The 22,457-nt window shown below is 37.4% G+C and overlaps 1 protein-coding gene across 3 annotated transcripts in view; it reads right to left on the bottom strand.

The window, feature by feature from the left end:
* The window catches only part of ENAH (ENAH actin regulator), a 132,601-nt gene that overhangs the window by 47,358 nt on the left and 62,786 nt on the right, over window positions 1-22,457 (bottom strand). For all 3 annotated transcript variants that reach the window (XM_087774040.1, XM_087774042.1, XM_087774041.1), the window contains 2 exons: window positions 1,993-2,158; window positions 353-530 (listed from right to left, as the gene is read on the bottom strand). In XM_087774040.1, the coding sequence (XP_087630166.1) occupies window positions 353-530; window positions 1,993-2,158 (344 nt within the window). The remainder of the gene's footprint in view (window positions 1-352; window positions 531-1,992; window positions 2,159-22,457) is intronic.

The raw sequence follows: 22,457 nt of genomic DNA, 5'->3' as shown, positions 1-22,457 counted from the left end.
AAAAGTACCCTGACTAAGAGCTACACGTTTGTTAGTCAGGTGTTTTGGTTTTGTTTCCTAAAAAAATAAAAAGCAAAGTCAGCACGTTTCTATACGTAATAGATAACACAAAAACAGGTTTACTTGTTAAGAACTGCATTTACACAGATGGCAGTCAAGTTGAGAATAACGACTAAGCGGCAGCAATTAGGCAGACAAAACACACAAATAATTAAAATGGCTAGAGGCTGAATCATGATTAGAAACAAGACTTACTGACTTTTATGCATAAACATTTGAATTTTTTTCCATCTCTGCATTTGAACAATCTTAAAAAAAAAAAAAGAAAAAAAAAAAGTTAAGAGACTCTTACCAGCTTCCTGTGAATTTAATACTTCTAAGGCATGCATCATGGCACTTGCGAAGACATTGGCATCTTCTTTGCTGCCAAAATTCAGACCATACACCTGCCTAGCATCACGCCACTGGTGGAAGGTCTGTGTAGCCTGATTGTACTTCAGCCCTTTTGGAATGGCACAATTTATTACCACCTATAATAATTTAAAAAAAAAAAAAAAGACTTATGTTTAAAATTGCTATTTCATCACAAGTTTCAGCTTCATGTAGATTTTATTCCCTAACCGTGTGGTTAGGGAATAGTCCTAGTCCCACAATCCACAAGACCACAATGTTGAAGCACATAGCCGTTTCAATTTTAATTCCAATGCCGCATGAAATCAGTGAGGAGAGTACACAAGGGGACTAATGAGATATTTTGTATCAACTTCTGTAGCTTAAGCATTCTCAATTCAAATGATGCAGTGATGTTTTGTAATAGCAATGTCGTGTTATCAACAGTTCTGACTTTTAGTAGCAGAATACTTGATGTGAATATGCATTTGGATTTCGGAAACTCATTTTTCTGTTAACTTCACACAGTACTTGTTAGAATTATGTTCTTTTAACCAAGTTACCACCTTCTCACTGTGGCTGCTGCGCCCCTTAGGTTGCCGTGCTTCTGGTAGCAGTTTATGTGGACTTCTGTGCATCACAAGGTATCATTTTGCATGGTCATTATGGCTCGCACAAAAGGTGACAAATTCTAGCTAGTAGGGCAACCATTTACTATAAGCTACATTCCACTAAGAGGATCCCATTGCACTTGGATAACTACATCCTCTCACCTTTTTCCACAAATAATGGGAGAAAAACCCCAGGTTTGTTCTCAGATGAATGCACAGAGATAATTTATTCTTGGAATAAGTGTTTAATGGCAAATCACACAGGAGATTATCAGTCTATGCTTCAGTTGTGTGATAAATGACCAAGAACAGACCAAAAGAATTCTGTGAAATGCTGGGAGAGAGGGAAACAGATATAGAAGCTTTCCTCAAACAAAAATATTAGATCTTTAACCCCAACCCAAATATCACAAGGCAGAGCATATTTCAAGGCAGAGTGCTAAGTTTGCCATTTAATCAAGATCTAATAACTTCTTCATCAAGGAAATTAAGATGCAACCCTTGTCACTCCCTTCTCAACCTCTCAAAGTGGTAGATTATCAGCATTACCAAACGTCAGAAGGGTTTTTTTGAATTAACTGATCTGAGGAAATGAGAAATCATGCATTCAACTTCTCATAATATAGGAAGAGCTACAAGGGAACTGTTGGTACCCACATACACTGCAGCTAAAAGCAGAGTAGGGAAGAAGAAAAGTTCCTAGGTTAACGCTTTGCCTTAAAGAGAATCAGATGACTTCTGTGTACGCCACTAGCCTTTATATCTGTCTGTAGGAAGGAATGGTAAAGAGCGCACAAGGACTGTTGCCTTGGACGTATGTAAAGTGATTAGTTTATGGGGAAAAAGCCATAATACAATTTTGCTACTTCAGTTCAAAATAAAAGTAAATTTATTATTTACAGTTCCCATAATTTTACTGAAGGCTTAATGTTAAAAACAATCACAAAAATAGCTTAAGATTCCTATTCCATATTTTCAGAGATTTGCTTACCTGATGATCCTGAATCTTCCTGCCCACTACTCTGAATGTGTTGTTGCCTGTGTGATGATATATATGAACTCTGCTGAATCCAGTTGATCCACCAGCTGGTACCCATTTCTTATTGGCATCATCGTAGACCATTACAGCAGCTCGTGCTTGGCAGATACTCTGTTCACTGTTAAAATACAAGTATTTTAGAGTAGAACATGAAATTACTTATGGCAAATAATCATCTTTTCGGTTGACTTTTTTTTTTTTTTAAACTCAGAATGTTAAAGTAATATTCCTTGCAACTTGCTGAAATATCCACCTTTCTAATTACAAAACCACTAGCACTTTGACTTTTGCTTAAAGGTGTTCATTCTGAAGAGTTGTGGTCAAGACAAACAGGCCTAACTACTAATGAAAGAGACCAAGAAGATATTTACTTTTCCTTTCCTTGCACTTTTCCCCCTGCCCCTTTCTCCTCACCACCAACCTTGAAGTTTAATTAAATGCCACAACCATATACAAAGTTATCTGCAATGACTGGAGAACAAAGAATCTGGAGTTGCACTAGCTTCATACAGTTTACATTTTCCAGTGGCAATTATTTCTACAAGAAACAAGAATTGGAAGGCCCTTGCTCCCTTTAACATATACAGAAGAAAAAACACACACACGACAAAGTTCAGCACAAAAAAATTCACCTGCTCATAAATGAAATGCTTTTTGGTTTTGACACATTTTACAACAGTTGACACCTAGATGTAACATTTTCTCCCTGAGAAAAGGTTCTATTGAATACTGAAAAGCACATTTTCATCAGTAGCTAATCCTGATTACGGCAGTCATCTGGAAGCTATGGTACAGCCTAAACTTAAAAGGGAACATAACATGAACGTCATCGTATTAGAAACACAAGAAAGCAGAACATACCATAAACACGCTATTTATTAGGAGAGGAGTGGGTGATACTACGCAAGTTGTCTTTGTGGGAAATATCCAGATGCAGACAGGAAATAAAAATAGAAAGGAATGATTTCTTATCAGTAAGTCAAATTCTCTGAACGTACCACTCCAGCACATCCAACATTATAGAAAGCACATGATGCCTGGCTTGCAAGGAATGTGGCCTGTCGTTTGGAAACAGGAGAAGGCTGGAGAGACATGCATTCTTCATAAATTACAACAGGAAAGTAATGAAATATTTCTTCATATTTTATGAAGGGAGAAGATGACTCCCCTCCCAGTCTTTCGTGTTTTTTTTTGTGGGTTTTTATTGTTTAGTTGCTTGGGGGGGGTGGGGGGTGGGTGTTTGGGGGGGGGTTTTGGTTGCTTTTTGGGTTTTTTGGGTTTTGTTTTTTTTTTTTTTTTTTTTCTTTTTAAAGAGCACGCTGAATTTCCCAATATCTTATTTCCATCTCCCAGCACAAGAAAATTCAGGAATGTATCCAGCTGTTTTGTCAACTTTCAATACTGATGTTTTGAGAAAACTTAGCATCAATTTCTATTACACTTTCCACGTCACTCCAACAATTAGAGAAGTTCTCAACACTGGGATGCTTTTCATGGCTAGGGGAGAAAAGAGAATACTAAGATCATGCCTCTTATGCATGTGAGAGATTCAAGATCAGATGAGAAAATATATTCTTATTTTTAAAAATGGACACGTTCTAGTCTCTTCACCTATTCAACAACTAGATCAGAATAGGATAACAACCTCTAATTAGACGACCCTTTTTCTAGCCAAAAATTAGTTCAATACAGGGATAGTAAAATTATAATATATATACATATATACAGTGCCTCTTTTCTAAGCGTAGTTTACAGTTTAGACCGAAAGGACCACATCTGATCCAAGAATAAAGATTAGATGAAAAGAAAACAAAATTAGTTACAAGTTTCAGGTGTTTGACAGTCCCATTAAAAACATGCCACAGGTAAGTAAGAAGGTTCCCTCATCTGAAAGGAGGACAATACAAGAACCTACTGGATTTCTTTATTTTTAGAGTATTTTGGCACATGACTATCCTCAAGTTCAAACCCAGAAACATTCTGTACTGTTCACAAAGTACAGGTCAAACAGTAGTGGTTTTCTAAAATGCATAACAGTATCACAGAAAACTTTGAAAGTTTCTGCACCCAAAACAGATTTTTGCTACATTTGAATTTGGATCAATCACAGGCATGATAAACCATAGGTGACAGGACCTAGATACCCATTTGGAAGTAGAGCCACGTGGTTTGCAGAGTTCTTGCCAAAAAATAACTTCATCTCAATCATGTGTCAGACAGATAAAAAAATCATTTAGATTGTATTAAAAATTGAAAGTATGAATATAAGCTAATATGTTCTAACTATAACAAAGGCAGAACCAGACAGTGATTAAGTAATGGTACAGTGATCAGAAGACTTAATCAGTAGGACAGATCATCAGGTTCAGATGTTCTTATTCAGAGCGTTCTCACTCTTTGCCCTGCCCTGGTCCTTCCACAGGCCTAAGTTTTATAAGAGTTTTTACATGATTTTATTTAATGTAACAAGAAAAGAAAACCTGCTCATTTTAGAACTATTTGGTATTCAACTGCACAATTCATAAGAGCAAATAAGATGACCTTGAGTAGAATTTCTAGCTTTTCTTTAACAACTGCTGAACTATTTTAGTTCCACTTCTCAGGCCGTGCCTTATAATTGGAAATATTACACAAGTCTAGATCTCCAATATTTCATGCTCCATTTAAAATAAATTTCTTAATAGCAGGGGATGATTCTTACCCATATAAAGCTATGAGATGATTCACATACTTTAAAAAATGACAAATACAAACACAATTTCCAGTTGACCTACTCAATCACTACACAATAAGCCTTCTGCCTTCATTTCACACAAATCCTGTAACTAAAATTTTAATGTTCCAGGTCTATAATTTTCATATCCAGGTACCAGTTTGAAGGTGACATGCTCCCCTCCTGCCACCAGTTCCTACCACCCGTCACTTTGTTTATCAGATTGCAGCAGTAAGATGGAAAAATGACTATCACTATCAGAAACAAATTAAACCACCACAGTTGCTAGCCTTTTTCCAGGGTTCAATAATTGCACATTACTAGATGTAGGGGAGATTAATTCAATTTCTTTCTCTTAGTAAGAAGTTCTGCACTCTAAAGTGATTACATTTTGTTTTGAAGAAAAGCATGGAGGCAGGAGCTTTAGCAAAGAAGAATCTTGAGGTCTGCTCTTCAATGACCATTTGATAGTTCAATATTCAAATACAGCATATTATATTACAGCAATTAGACACCATAAAGTATTTAAGTCTCAAAAAGTTTTTTCTTTTTAAAAACAAGATGCATACCTGAATTTCACTAACCTCAAATATCCATGCTCTTAGCTCATGACTCTATCTTTGACAGGTCTAATGAGAAACAAGGTTTAGTTTTCTTTCCATGACCCACCCTTTCCTAGGAAAATGCCGAGTTTAACATACAGACTGTTACTAAAACCTGAGCAAGTGCCCTTTGTGTTCCTCTACTATATATGAACTTAAATTTCAGTTCAAAGAAGCAGGAGCTAAGTGAATCCAAACAGTGTCGTTTATCATATTTCTTGCTCTTCAAGCTTATTACACTTCCCTGCTGTACTTCTAAAGGAGACAGATCTTTAATTATCTCAGTATTTATACATGAACTCTTCACAGTCCACAGGGTTTCCTACAATACATCCCTTAGACTGCAGGAACCGACTGTAAGATGCTAGAAGATGACTGACTTCATTCACTGCACCAGAATCACTTTGGTCTGATCACAAACGCATTTTTTTATGGACAGATTACTTTAGCACTAGTGGGAAATAAACAAATTGTCTACAGTCATGTTGCAAGAGAAAAGGAAAAGGTTCTTCATCTGTTTGCCATGTCATTAGGCCTTCAAAAAGCGTCCTACAGGGTTTACTTGCCTATCTACAAATTTTCCTTTTTCTGGTGTGCTATACTGGTGTAAGCGTTCCAGAAATCATTACACTTGGATTAGCCAGCACCTTCCCAACATAAGAGCTCATTAGGGGATGCGGGAGAATAAGCGATGGGCTCCATCTCCAGCTTCAAATGCTACTGCCAAAGGCACAGCTGCTCAAAGAACTGATTGCTAACTTATTAGGGTAGTGGGTTGGGGAACTAAAGCGACAATCTAAATATTAACTAAGAAAAATTAAGAAATTGTCTCTTCCCAAGTAAACTTGCCAACCTCAGTATATGAAAAGGAAAACTCATAAGAGGGAACATTCATGCAAAACAGTGCTTACCAAACCTTAGGAAACAAAGTGTACAAGCTCTCTTCCCAAAATATAAAGCTTGACAAATAGCTGGATAAATATGTTAGGAGGAGTTCTTCTCTAGACAAAGATGTAAGGCTCTGATTGTTAAAGCCAACCATTATTCGGGATACTTATCCACCTACAGCAATACCATAAAAAGCCAAAGACAGGGTGGTTGTTTTTTATTTGGGGTGGAAGAGTGGGGGGAGGTCTGGCACTCAAAAGGCTCACACAAAAAACCACAGTAGTAATGAATCATAACTATGAGATTATTCTTATGGGAGAATATACTTTCCTCCTCCAGTGATGAGATCATACGGAAAGCTCAAAAACCATAGCAAACTGAACCCTAACAGACATCATTTTTTTGCCCAGATGGAACATGTTCATTCTTTCACATCCCAAATTCTTAAGCTCAATGCACAGCGACACCAATGCACAGTCTGCTGACCTAAGCCTTTTTTTTTTCTCTCCCCAAAAAGTGGATGCTTGGTTTTCCTCTCTCAAGAACTAGAAAGGATAAACAGACTTAAATGATCAAAGTCATATGGAAAACAGCACAATTACAGCCACAGAAAAGATCATTTAAATATACTAACAAGAGCAAGGAAAAGCTGCAACTGCTCCAACTCTCAACCTTTAGTATTTTTGTCAGTGATGTAACGATGAGGGTTTTTGAAAATCATATCCCTCTACTGCTTCTTCTGGTGATTCAGGGCTTTTTTTTTTTTTTTTTTTTTTTTTTTTTTTGCTATGTTCTCAATTTACAGAAACATAACAACATGTTCTTAAATGTGCAGTCTTTGTGGGGCAGAAGGAATGGAAAGAGACGCTGATTCATCAAACGCCTGTTTAGGATTTTCAAACCATGTGGCACAAAGCTAGAAAGAAACCCCAAATGTTTCCAATACTAACATCTTAAAATACGCATTTTTAAAAAGTGGCTATATGCTGGTCCAGATATCAAGTTTTACATCTTGGCGGTGGTGTATTGTAAGATGATTTTCCCTGCTTGTTCCTGAACCCCGACTGGCACATCACAGTGAAAGTGTGTTCTCCGCTTCACTACTAAAAAAACCCCAAAACCAAACAACAACCAAAAAACCCACAACATACTGTGTACTGTGCCACTACTTTCTATTAACTCAGACACTTCATAGACAAAGTTGTCCTGTATTCGAAGCTGCTCATTTGGCTTAACTTAATGTTAGCATCTTAAAAGTTAATATAAAAATGTTTCCGATGCCCTCAAATATGGTCCTCACATTATGGTCTGCTGAGAACCAGACTGAACTCAACTACATAAATTAATATTTATTTTTGGGAATAGGGGAAGGGGGTTGGATTTGTTGGGGATGGGATGATACGAGTGGGTAGAGGGAAAGAACTTTGGGTCACTTAAGTTTTTAACTCATAATCCACTGCTTTAATTTCACTCATTTTTTGAACTTCAGCACTTTACCCAAAAGCAAATCTCAGAGGAAGCCGAGTATAACAGTTACCATCTCCTCCTGCCAACTAGACCAGCATCTACGCCGCCAACAGAACATCATGAAAAAATACAATCCATTTGGGTTTAGCAATGGTTAGCATAGTAATTCTTAAAATAAATTTATTTACTTTGTAACTCACCCTCAGTTGAAAGGTAAGAACCTCAACTTTTTCTGCATTACTAAAACCTAGCCGAATATGCTGCTGCAGAGGAACATTACGTGCTTGGTACAGCAGAAGGAACTATGCCATGCTATGCTACTTGCATCCAGCTTCAAATGATGTGGCTTGCCTGCTCCAACACTTCAGCTAGTACAGAATTCAGTTGCTATTCAGGTTTTAGAATAAGACTAAATTAAGACCAGCCGATTTATCTGACTGTTTCTCATGCAGATTCTTCTTCTGACACTATAACCCCCCTGAGGACAAGCATGGTGATTGATTTCTTCCAGCAGGTCAAACTCAAACAAGAGCTGCTGTTCATATGGGAGGTGAATGCAGAGGGAGTAGTTCCAGATTGCTTCACTAACAGCTCTCCTGCTAACGAGTTAGTACTTGCCTGTGCATAGAAAACTTTTGATTGATAACTGCGAGATTCATTCATCTCTCCCACTTTTTTTTGTCTCTGATAACCGAGAGATTCATTCATCTCTCCCACTTTCTCTCCTCGTGAACTGCTCAGAATACAGATTAGCTGCAACATCAGAAAGCAGAGGGAAATCCTGTATGGGAAAGTTTTATTTAGAAATAAAACTACTCCTGCTGAGGAGCAGGGGAAATTGTATCTAAACACTGGGACTAACAGCTGGCAAAGGAAAGGTGCTTTGCTTTTGACACAGAATTCTGCAACACTCCATTCCAGAGTTTTATTTGGTATACAGTTTCCTGAACCTAAACTTTCTTTGCTCAATGAGCGCCTTCCACTGAAAGAAAATTGCTTTTCATCTCATGCATAAAAGCATTTAACATTAACTTAAGAGCAGTCTGCTCTTGGAGCAATTTCAATTTACAGAATAAATTTCTCTTGTTGCTATAAATCTGTTCCTTCATGATTTTGCAGTTTTAGCTTGCTCCATAGCAGCAGGTGAAAATCAAACAGGTGAAGGAAATAATTGCAAGACACTCAGGTAGAAAAATAAATATTATTTAGAACAGCAGCTTGTTGTCAAATGAAAGTCTATTTTTCACACAGAATTACCAATTTATAACCCCAGCAATTTTTTTTCCAACGTTGTTTCACATGCCATATTTAACATATGAGTATTTCATACAATGGACAAAGTAATTTTGAGTTGGCAATTCAATATTGTCTCTAGGTTTGTCATATGCTGATTCACATAAAAATTCACCTATTCTTTTCATTAGGAAATGTTATTTCAGTTTGAAAACGCATGCTGGAGTCAGACTGAAATACTCACAATCTAGAAAAGCATTCTAGAAATACTCATCATCATAAAATTTCTGTATAAATTGTTTCTTAAACGGACAATAACACTTAGAGAAAGCACACAAGCTGAAACTACCTGGAATGGAGACCTGAGAAACTGGAAGAAAGAACGTGTTCTAGCCACAGACAGCGCAAAAAGCAGCAAAAGCCACCGAAGTTACGTCAACGTTTCGATAAAGGAAGAGTACTGTAAAGTTCTGAACCATCTTAACATATAAACCGGTGGCGTGTTGGTGGTCCATTGTAGCAAAGTGATAGCCGGACTTCAGAGTAATTTGACATCAATAAGTGCTAATCCCTAATCTATTCAAACTCAAAGGGAATCAGGGATATCCAAGAGAATATGATGACAGTCAAACCAAGAAATTGCCATACTACAGAGACCAACCTTAATAAAAACAAAGGATTGATAGGAATTAATAATAGCACACTGAAAACAATGGATTTTGAATAGCATGAAATTAATGATGGCTAACCATATATATAATATGCAATAATACAATATACGATAATATTAATACATTATTATATATTATTATACATATGTGACTAATTATCTTTAGTTACAATCTCCACCCTAAACTTAAATTCATAAATACTCTCTGAAATCAACGTTCCAATTTTCATCTCAAATTGAAGATGACAGTAAGATACCTAGCGTGTGTACATTTCAGGCAAGGAACTATTTAACCGGTACAAGAAGTCACTTCTCAAATCTTAAACTAGAGAGATTACATGATTACCCAAACCCAGGTATCAGTTTTCAAACAGGAACAGAAATTAAAATCATGTAATACACAAAGGAAGGGGTGTTTTTTAAGCAATTACTTCAGCAGACAAAAGAAAAGATCATTTGCTGTCTTGCTTTTTAAAAAGGAAGAATAACACTCAACTTTTATACATTGCCTTCTATAAAACCAGAGATTCTCAAAACCGTCATCTAAAAAGTCACGATCCAACTCAGGACTTCATCACTTAATTTTCTATAGGTTACCTTGATTTTTTTTTCCCTTTACTTGTTTGTATCAAAGTACTATCCAGACATTTATCTATTTTTGTGTCTGTTAAGAGGAACAGTTTTTCACAGCTTGCACTTCAGGTTCAAGGTTTTCCTTATAACTAATTTGGACTGAAAAAAATGCAGCACTAGAATGTTATATGTGTCCAAAAAGCATGCTCAGCCTTGGTACAGACAATACTTTGGATGCTTAAAACCAAATGTGAGGTTTTAAATCTCAGTGAAGAATTTACTTTGAACAATCAGACATTATAAAGTTTGTCCAAACTTTACTGTCAAAAAAATACCAGGTTTACTTAAAACTCCAAGTTATGAGATGAACAAGTAAGAGCTTGGACATATCAGAATTTTATACACAAGATTTGGTCCTTGCCTTGTATGTAAACCTAGTGATAACTTCATGGAAGTACTTTATTAAAAGCCTTCATTATTTACCTTTCAGATAGGATTTTCAATGAACCAACCTGCAAGTGACAAAAGCAATATTTTCCCAGTTTCTTCTAGAATTTTCTAGATTTTTCATCCTATAAAGAATCATGAAGATTTTTTTTCAATAAATGTTTCCAACAGATGTTTGGGGGGGGGAAAAAAAAATCAGTACTACACAGTGGCTGGCTATTCCATTATAATGCATTTGCACTGGGGGAGGGGGGCAGAAACCTTTGTAGCCATTATTTTTATACTGGTAAAATGAAGTCTTACATTTAGACTCCATAGAACCATGAAATAAGATAATTCAGTCGATGCTTCCTCCATGCACCCATCCATATTCTTGTTTTCTTTTATCCTCTTACACAGGGTGTTCTCTTGGCATTTCTGGTACTTTATCCAGATATTTTTCCTGAAAACACTGCATTGTTATAATCAAATCCATTTTTCCACTGATTCTTCAAACATATTTCTTAAGGGCATTTACTACTTTACTTACACTAAAAGGTTATGCGGAATCTATGCAGTAATTTAAATGGATTACGTTTCCTCAATGCAGATTCGATACAGTGGCATTGCAAGCCGAAGGTTTTGCCACAGTAAGGTTAGTACTGCCTGGATAGTGATTTTTTTCAACAGTAAAACAGGAGCAGAAGATTCCTGCTGCGATCCTTCGTCCATCTCAAGGCAGGTTTTGATCAAAAATCAGTTTCTCGGTTTGTCTACCTTTTGACAAAGCTAATGGAAAACAAGCTCTACAGCACAATCTGGGAATGAACCAATTTGTAAGCACCAGGGTACGCTGTAATTGAACAGAGCTAACAGCCATAAAACCAATACCTTTACTGAGTAGGAACAATCATGACAGATTTAAAAGTTCAAATCTTTTAAGTTAAAGACCAGAGCCAAAAGCTAGCCAGATACATTACTTCTTTCCTACAAATAGCCTATTTTTGATGGTTTGTTGCTTTCCTTGCTACAATTCCATGAATCTGAGCCCAGCCATACTGTGGAAAGCCTTTTTAAGTGGGCATGAAAAACAACATCATCTTCAGCAACTAGACTGACAGTTGATGATTTCCTGTGAAAAACCACTTAACATACATTTCCTATCTTCTATACATATTGTAACAAAAAGTGACCTTATTATGTAATTTCTTAAGCTTTCGACACATGGTACGAATCACAGCTTTCAGAGTCCAGATTCCCCAGGCAATCTGAGTTCCCAAACACACACTGCAACAGAATCCATCATTACATTACCATCACTGCGGATCATGTAACTCATTTTACTTTCAGATAAAGAATACCCAGCTCCTCCTGGAATAGCAATACAGTAGCATTTTTACATTACCTATTTAATATAATGGCTGCCTCTGATGTAGAGAGCTGTGTAAAGGCAACGTGGCTGATCTTTGACTGAGAGACTATAGCCCCAGTGTTAATATATGAATATGCAATTCACTGTTCATTACAAGAAAGATTCTTGTATGAAGTGTCTTTCTAAAACTTAATTTCACCTAAAAAATGCGAAAGTAAAAATAATATTTTGTTAATTGAGCACTTGTTTTTAAACACCGAGTTGACATTAACATGAATTAATCAAGGAAAATGTGGGTCCACTGCAGAAATGAGACAGGTTATCTAGCAGCAACGGACACAGAAAAGGCTACACGTATTTGCCTGCTGTAAAGTTTTGTTCTCGGACTTCCCAGGTGTGTGTAAGTACTGGAGTACTACCTGCAGTACATGAAAATTAAGTTAGGGGACCCAGTTAGATAAATTGGATACAGAAAGTTTATTGAATTTAATAGTATGCACCCAGCGAGGGTGGAGGTAGCTAGGTGGTGACATCGTGAGGCCACTCTAACATCTTTACAAGGTGATCAAGACAAGATCAAGTTCCTGACAGCTGGAAAAAGGCAAATGTCGTGACCATCTTCCAGCAGTGCAAGAACCAAGGTTCAGGGAGCCAGAGGCTCAAAGGGTTGCAGTAAGCGGTTTGGCATCTAACTGGTAAGCTGTTACTGGTGAATTTCTCAGGGGTCAATACCGGCTCTGGTACTGTCTAATGTCCTTGTTAATGACCAGGAAAATGGAATGGAACGCAACTTCAGCAAGTCTGTGGATGGCTTTCCCTAAATTGGGATAGATTGATATGCTGGACAACAGACCTATTGTTCAGAGGAGTCTCAGCAGGTTGGAGAAACCAGCCAACAGAAACCTCAAGAAATTCAAAGGTAAGAGCAAAAACTTGCACCTGGGACAAAATAACCACCATGCTGCAGAAGGTGATTATTCCCCTCTATTCAGACCATACCTGGCACATTGTGCTCAGTTTGGGGCTCCCCAGAAGAAGGAAAGACACTGACAAATTAGAGCAAAGCAAATAGAAAACCATTAAGGGGGCTAGAGAAAAAGGAGGAGAGGCTGAGACAGCTGTGTTTGTTCAGTCTTAAGGTAAGGCAGGAACCTGTCATTCTCAGCTGCTTAATAGGCCATTACAGAGAACACAGAGTCAAAGTGCACCAGAGAAGGATGAGAGGTAATGGTCAAAAGCTGCATGAAAGGAGCTTTCAACCAGATAAGAAAAAGTTGCACCAAGAGAGCAGTTCAACACTGGGACAGGCTGCCCAGAGGAGCTGTGCAATCTCCATCCTTGGAGACTTCAAAATTCAGCTGGACAAGGCCCTGAGCAACCTGACCTAACTTAGAGGGTGGCCCCTTCCAAGCAGGGCACAGGAGCAGATGAACTCTGAGGACTCCCACCTTGACTAAGTCATTCTATGATTCTAGAAGAAATAAAATTCCTTTGAGAAGGTCCCACTGATTTGCAGACATAAGTACCTTATTTATGACAATAACTGCCTTAGCACCTCATTTTATTGGAATGTTCTTCCCAAAAATAACACCATGCATTTCACACTTGAAGTTTCCACCAGCCTCTCCTTCTGTAGCCTATAAATAAAGATCTTAAACACTAGTAGTAGTTCTAATATTCAATGTCTAAAAGTAAGAGGTTTAAATAAACTACATATGGCTGACCTGTACTACAAAATAAATGCCTGAATATTTAAAATAGCATTTTACTAAGCTATTTTAGATTATTATGATTAGCAGAGTAACTCACTGAATTTGATTGTGAAAGAGAGACAAAACATTATAGTTCTCAATTATGGATGGAATAAGGGAGAGCAAAACAAAAACCACTGAACTCAAGGATTTGGTAAGTAGAGATCCAAGAGAAAGCAGAGCCCTCAGTGTCTTCCTTTCTAGATCAAACCAACCAAGTTTTCAGTCTTTACCAATTTGTAGCTCTTCCTAAACTTCTCATCATTCTTTCTACTATTAAGAAAACCAAAATACCCTGTGAAACTATTAGAGGCACAGTGAAGTGAGACAGAGAAATTTGAGCACATTACTTCAACCAAGACAGTGCTCAGAGTGAAGTGGAAGGTACTCCAAACATCTTATATGCAATACTTAAATAATCCTAATGTGGCCCCGTCACCCCCCCCCCCACCTCTTTTTTCAAGCACCCAGCAGATGAATAGATGGGAATCAAAATCAGTACTCCCACTCGAGTAAGGCAGAAAAAGTAAAATGTGGTTTTAAAAAAAGGAGGTGACAAATTGTCTTCCCTGTACAGGAAAAGGAAGAAGAAAAAACCTTTAAGAATAAATTTTGGTCAAACGTTAGAAGAAATTAATTATAACTGTAGTTATGCTCCAGAACAGTTAAGAAAAGTTCCTAGAATCCCCTTTCAAGATTCTTTTTCAGAAAAGATGAGACAAATACCTGTGAAGGCTGATCCCGGTATTACTCAACGCCTTTCTCCAAGAGAAGGCTGCTTAGATCAGTCCAGCTTTCCTGTATGCCAAAGCTCTTTGCATCTTTCTCTTCCTTCTGTCCTCATCCAAAGCGTTCCCTTTTCACATCTACTGCGCTACCTGATGCGATCACCCCATTCCTTCACCTCCTCTCTCCTGTCTCCCTGCCTCCTCTACCTTATGTTTTCTTGCCCCAGCAATTGCCTTTACTTCACTCGCTCCACAGCCCTTGGTTAACATGACGGACTCCTCAACTCCCCTCATCCCAGATAGGTGCCATTCTCAGTCCTCCATGTGAGACCACCTCTCCCCATCACCAAGCTCAACACTAACTCCAGCTCCTCACCCGTGTCGCTGCTTCTCGATCTCACCCATCTCCGGCTCATCACACATTACCCCTACTACCAACTAGCAGTAAGATGAGCTGCACCTATGCTGCTATTCTGAACCGGCCCTGAATTAAGCCACGCAGTGCAGCAGGCCTTAGAGGTGCAGATCGGACGGAGACCCGCTCCTTCCTCACTTCCCTGGAGAAGATGTTCACTAGAGAGATGCCTCTCCCCGATTTAGAAACACTGGACAGGAAAAGGCCCGTTTCAAAAAATAGTATTCTTTTTCTGTATGCTTCAAACACTCACCTGATTTATGGCCTGCCAGAAGAAGAACTGTAAAAACTGACTACGACTAGCCTGCATTTTCACACAGAAGTAGCTCATAGGACACAGAATTTATTCATCATTAAGTTCACAAGAAAGCCATGGAAGAATTCAAAACTGAACAAACTTATATTAGTCTTATAAATTGCAGTTTCTTTGGCACAGCAGTCATTATTTACCAAACATTGCAGAAGAAAGGTGTCAGCATACCTTTTTACAATACTGAGATACTGAAAAGTGGTTAACTTTTTTTAAACAAAGAAAAAAATCTCCATCTCCAATTAAAAACCCTAGCTTCATCACTATAATGTTGCGCAACTAAATACCTCAGTGCTCACAAACGCTGTGCCTGGTAAGCCAGCACAGATGCACCTTGCTCACCGAGGAGGCCACCTTCCGCTGAATAAATTAAACTCAGCTTTCAGTTTGAACAGCAGTGCCTGAGAAACATCCCGTTCTCCTTCCTCCCACCTAACCAACCAGCCCAGTGAACACCCCAAAAGTAGAGAATATCCTACTCAAATGATTTAATTTCCAAGCCATGGTGCTACATGACACTAAGCATTACAGATGTGCTTATAACTATAACAAAGATTCCTCCTAAAGACTATTAGCATTTTCTAAAACCATTATAAAATAAGAAAAAACACAACCAGGGTAGTTTCAAGTTACTGAAACAAAAAGTTTACTAACATTTTTATAGGCAACTACAAAACCAGAGAAGTATCCATCATGTTAATAATCCTAATATTCTGAAAAGGTATACTGTACCTAGCACAAAGCTATTTTCTCTTCTTCACAAAAAGCAGCAAAAACAAAGACAAAGCAACACCTCAATTTTCTCAAGTCAATCTTGAAATGCTTTGTTACCTAAAATAAATGTACTGCTAAAAGCTTAATCTTGTGCCCTATTTATTCTACTCCATCTTATTCTTCTTTAGAAAGCAATACATGTATTCTAAAGCATATGCAAGAGGCAGCAATTTTCTCTGCTTGAAAGGCTTAAGTAAGTTTCCTAACCTGGCACTTTGCCATAGCAGCTTAGTAAACTGTTCTAGTATTCATGCCAGCTCCTTATCGCGCACACAAACACACACATATATTTTCAATACACACACTTCACATTTTTAGATTTGATATCAATTATACACAAAAATCACCTTTAAAAAAAAACCAGGAAATATTAGAAATAAGAATAACTGATAATACTAAATGAACAAGTTGTAGAAATCTTTTAAACAGAAAAAAATAGGCTACATTCATGTTAAACAGAATCTTACCATTTTCAATAATTACTTCTGAGACAACAAAAAGTGAAAAACATTGTGGTAAAATTACCTATGGTTGGTCAACAAGACAAAAAGACAGAGCCTTTTGTGCAATAAGCCTTGCTTCTTGCGTACTCTCCTCCCAACAAAGCATGTAAGACTGATTCATGAATTTCTGAAATCTCTTAACAAGTCTTTACTACAAAATACTTCAAATACAAACACACCTCTTGACAACCTTGTCCTTATTTCCTAATGAGCGTTCTCATGTTGTGTAGTCAGTATAGACATTTATGATAATCTGCAAAACAAAGGAATACTAAATTTCCACTTGTACGCCTATCTACAGTAAAGCTCTGCTCCCCTTTTTGAGCACGGGTTTCCACATATGAATTCCACCATAATTCAAGGAGAGATTATCATCACCAAGCTGACTCAATCTGGAAGCATTCTGCTTCCACTTCAATTATGGTTTATTTACATTTGCCTTTGAACACAGTCGAAGTTATCACCTATGTTAAAATATGAATTCAACTTTCATGCCAAACTACTGCATTTACTCACTGAATAGCACATTTTTCTTTCACTCTTCTCTTCTTTGATCCAAATTACTTTTTGGCAAGTCTAATTCAACCTTATTTTGAATAACTCTGATTTCTTTCCCACTCCATTTAATCTCTAAATATCACTTTTAAAATGAGCGATTATTTTTTCACTCCTCCTATACCCTACTTATTATTAATACTCTTCTTGAAGTGGTTACTCACACAGCTATTTCAGAAGCCCTTCTTCCAAGTTTGACTTCAAGTCAGTCAAGATTTTAGCCTCTAACTTGAAGAAAGTCCTGATTCCACCCTACATGCACCCCGATTCCTCACTTCTTCCAGCAATTTTTACTAATACACTTCCCTCAAGGTACTAAGGCTTGTCTTTTCAAAATCTAGTCCCTTAGGTATAAACCCACTTTCATACACTCTTCTATTAAATGCAGCTTCAATTAACCTACAATCATTCAGACCTGTGATTATTTTTCCTCTGAATATCCTTCATACAGTGCTATTTAACAACAAGCAGTAAAAAATTTTGCGTTTCCCGAAGTTTGGCTTCATCAGGTAACGATTTTGATGACAAGGTAGTAAAGGTGATTTGATCTAAAAATTCTAGCACTGTTTTGTGGTAGCCATGCTTGATTTAAAAAGAAAATCCTTTTTCAGGAGCTGGCGGAGGGATTCAGATGACTCTGTCCTGTAATACATGTGCTACTGTAATTCTAAGAGAAGGGACAGGTTACTTTTACACAAAAGAGGCTATAAGCAAAAGGCTTGAAGGTTTTACTCTTTCTCTCCAAAGTAGTAGCCAAAGAACAGCACAAACAGAAATACAAAAATCAATGCTAGAATTCATGGCAAAAGTATTCTGAGTCTCAGTGACCCACTTTTAACTTTGAACAGCAACAGACAATTGCAGTAACTAATTCAAGCTAGTTAATAATTAACATTAACATTTGTGCATTCATTACATCTGATGTTCTGTCCTAGAAAAAGGGAAGATCTAGATGCACCACAAACCATCGAGTAGAAGCTGTTTGATTTTCTCACAATGTCAGCTATTTCATGCATCTCCTGCAATAAAAATTAAGCAGCTAAAGTGAAGTGGCAGTAAGCGCAGAGCCCTTGAACAGAAGCATATCAATGCAGATGTGTGCTCTAAACACTTGTTTGAAGGGGTTTTATCCATGTAGAGTAGCTAATATAAAGGGGCATTTGAACTGTCATCTCAATGAGTAAAACAAAAACTATTTTTCAACATATCTTGCCTCTCTGAAACAGGTCTATCATCAAAACTCTACAAAAATGGTTACCTTGTGAAAATAACACAAAGAGCAGTCTTACTCCAGAGCAGACAACACACAGATACAAGAAATGACTAAATTGTGATGCAAGTTCATAGAAGTTATAAAATTGATCAACATCTTTATCATGACATTATACACTGTTTTTCCAGATGGCAGCTCTTCTAGTATTTCAAACCTTTTGGCAATGTAATTATTGTCTACGATTGCCACACTTTATTTCCCCAATTTTGGGATGGTTTGTTTGCTAGCTTCTTAAATATTGTCATTGAGATCTACCTTCACACCAGAAAAAGTTACTAAGTTAAACAGCGAGAAACAGTTGTGGCCCCAGTTGTTAGTTGCAAACGCTAATGTTTCAACACAAAACCTGAATTTTAAGACTGAGAAGACAACTCTGTTTCACAATAATATTGATCTTCAATAAACTAATCTGTTAAACAGTGAGATCTACAGTAAGAGAGACATATCCATGTTCACCTGAAGAACTTCTGTTCCATTACAATGCCACCTACCTCTGCTCCAAAGTTTTAGAAAAAACTGCATGACATCTACTGCTGATAGCAGCAAAAGATGGTATTTCCCAAGAATCCTTTCAATTTAAAACTTTCCCAGACAGGACAATTCATAGCTTTCTTAAGTATATCTGCATGAACAAGCACAAATAATTATTCAACAAATCCAAACCTCTGCATGTGAATTTCTATTTGCATTTGGGCACAAGATTTGACTCCAGAGTGGGCTAAATCTGCAGACAACAGTACTCGAAAGAAAAAAGCCTACAGATTTTTATATTTTCATATGTTATATTGCACACATAATGCATTATATAAAAAAATTCCATTGTATAAGTCTTTTATACACAATGGTATTACCAGCACTACTCGGGAAGTCCCTTAAAGTTCTGGCATAAATAGTTTTTCCTTTTAGGGCAGGGAGAAAAGTAGTTACTGGCTTTCTTTACTAGAAAAACAGGAAAATAAAGATTTCAAAACAGCAATAAGATCAAAAAACCCCTGATCTAATGAGTGCATTTATTGCATTACTATCAAAACTGGAAGAGATGTTTACACACTTTTTTCTAGTATTAGTTATAATCAGATGTCAGTTATTCTATCTCCTCCTTAAGTTTATCTCACGTTGAAAGCCGAGTATTTAAACTGAAAGTAGTGCATAGGTTACTACGACTTTGTACTTAATTTTCCTGCTAATCTTTTCTTGCCTAAGTTTCTTCAGTGAATCATTACAGAAGCAAATACTTCTCATTAAATTGAAAGTATAAATTCAGTCCAGAAAGCACCAAAACAAGCAGCCCAAACAACAGCAGCTCTAGCCAATTAAGGCTTTTATTCTGCAGTTTTAATATTAAAAGTATTAAAAATACATCAGAGGAATAAAAAGCTAGAGACCTATACTAATCACTGCTTTCCAACTGGAAAAAAAAAAATAAAATTTGTAAGCTCCAACTGGAAAAAGAATTTTTAAATGCATGATTATGTATTCATTGGTTATTTGTGCTAATAAATGATTTAGTGGAGTAACTGTAACGCAAAGGTGAGCTGAAGAATGATTTTGCTCACACTAGAAAATGAAGACTCCTTATCAGCATATCCATTGTTTAGGTTTGTGCTAACTGCAAGTGCTGGAAAGCTTTATCTGAACAAGGATTTTCACTAGTTCAGCTAATCCAGCAGTAATTATCAGAAAATGCTATTTTAAAGTATAAAAGCAGCACAATCCAGCTGGCATCCCCTGGGCCTCTTTCATTATACAAGATGGCTGTTATAGAGCTAGAAATTTAATGTAGCTTTCATTAGTCTAGATCAACAGTCCAACCATTGTATTATCTTTCCTCTCCAGCTATAACTTCATTTAGAAACCACCTTTTCCAGGCAACCTTGCATTATTTTAATCAGCATTTTAATTTATTATGTTACTGTCTGTGATAGTCATTTAAGTGCTAAGATATCTTAAGTTTCATACCACAGGACAAAGTTCTGCTATTTACAGCATTTACTGCTAGGCTGGGTTTTTCCAGTGTCATGACACCCTTCTAACAAGCACTTCAGAAGTTTAATCTTTAAACCACACAGGGAGTGTCCTGCATCTTCCCTCTAACAGAAGGTATGGGAATCCTACTCTCTAACCAGGGCCTTCCAGATTTGTTGCATTTACTCACCGTCAATATCACTGGCATTAGCAGGTTCTGCTGGCAAACAAAGATTTTGAGGCAGTTTTGGCTTTTTCATTTGGTTTTTGGTGCGGTTTTTCTGTTTGCTTAGGGGGTGGGGGCTAACTCAGGCTGTAGTCATACGCTACTATGCTGTAGCGCACACATCAATTTGATAACACCAGCTACACACTTAACAAGACCTGGTTATCTTCAGTTGTTACCTGCCCCACAAAAGCACTCTTTTAGGTAAGCGTTGCACAAGACAAGGGGCTTAACACAATATTGCATTTTCGGACTAGCTAAGCATTCATATTCTGGAATATATTATGTGATCAGCTTCAAACTTAAGGTAAGCAAACAAAAACAGGCAGACTGCACTACCAACCGTAAATATGTATGTTGTGAGGAGACACAGAGAAAAGAAGTTTTATTATCAGTTTTATGCCATATGTGGGCATATGCTACAACCACAGTTCAGTTAGCGGGTCCTTGATATAGTATAATCCATTTTCCATTTATGCATATTCAGTTGTCCAAATCCACTTTTTAAAGAGCATGTGATGAAATGTAACAGTAAAATTTGGTTAATGTAACACGAAACAAAGTCAACAGAACTGAGCTTACACTTCTGTATGCATAAAATGAAAAGGTCATGTTCCAGAAAACACTAACAAGTTTATTATAGACTTTAGAAAATTATATTAACTTATGTAACTTTTTTCCATTATGACCTTTTTTCTCCCCTGCATCAGCATATCAGTTGTGGGTTTTTTGTTTTGTTTTTGAAGTTTATCATTGCCTTTAAAAGCAAAAAGGTAAACTGCTTGTTCTCCCTCCCCCCACGTACAAAGGACAGCATTCACTGCATCTGCAAAGTACCTAAGGGCTGTGAGTCATTTGTTTTGGAAAAAAAGCTCCCAAAGGCTACCAAGCAAGACTGTTGAGATAAAGCCTTTCAAGACTTACATCAGGGTTTCCCAGACACTACGTGTACCAATAAGTGCAGACTAATCATATTTTGTCAGACTGCACGTTACTTCTGAATCCATCTACCAGCATGCCAGTGAGGATAATGTAAGCATAAACTATTAGAAGCACATGCTACTCCATGCAGCTCTTCTGCATCCTCACACAAGTTGCTTCAGAAGTGCTTCACGGCTTTTTACAAAATTAAAATTAAGACAAATGGACTCATAGAAGCAAAAACAAGCGGGGGGGACTCAAGGTTCTGATTCCCAGCAGTGAGAGAACAAAGCAGAATGCTACAGAAAGGCTGTTTCAGACCATAGGAGAAAAGAAGCCCCAGCAAACTGGGTAGCTACCCCGTCAGCACAATCCACTGAATAATCCAAAGTTCTGGTTTGGTTTAGAAACCAGTTACTTCAGCTTTTATTCCAGCAATCAAAGGCTGCCAGTGACCTAGGCAGCCTAATCAAATCCAGGCCTTGTTAAAAACAGTAGTTTTAATGTCAGTAGCTGTTTTTCTTATGGTACTTGGTCAGACGAACAGCATCATCTGTACCCAAAGCAGGACACAAAGTGTATTTAAATCTAGATACGGCAACACAGCTCCCTCCACTAGCAGGGACATCGGGCAGAGTTCTTCCATATCTGTTAAATGAAGCAGACGCACACACAGATGTTCACAGGAGCAAGAATTCTCAAAAAAACCCCGAAACTAACACAGAAAAGCCCCAAACTTTGATAGTCACTTTAAAGAAAACATCCAAATGAAAAAATACAATAACAAGCACCAGCATGCAGTCTTACCTCTTCCTGCCTAACAATGGTCCGAAAAAAAAGAATTCGTCAATACATTTTAAATGAGCATTCAAAGCAACTGGAAAACTCTGGGCATGGACCAAATACTATTCACAGTTCCTCACAAAACACAGCATACAGTGAGACCCACCATGAGCACCGGTGTTTCCTTCACCTCAACAGCTAAAGAAACAGTTAGAAAAGCCTTCAAAGGGGTGAAGCAGCCTCCAGAACTACCCAGAACCACTGCTGCG

Source organism: Nipponia nippon, unplaced genomic scaffold, assembly GCF_047370975.1.
Source record: "Nipponia nippon isolate SJK-2023a ecotype South Korea unplaced genomic scaffold, ASM4737097v1 scaffold_4, whole genome shotgun sequence".
Classification (NCBI taxonomy): domain Eukaryota; kingdom Metazoa; phylum Chordata; class Aves; order Pelecaniformes; family Threskiornithidae; genus Nipponia; species Nipponia nippon.
Note: the sequence above shows the minus strand (reverse complement) of the source record. Positions and strands in the feature narration are given on the sequence as shown.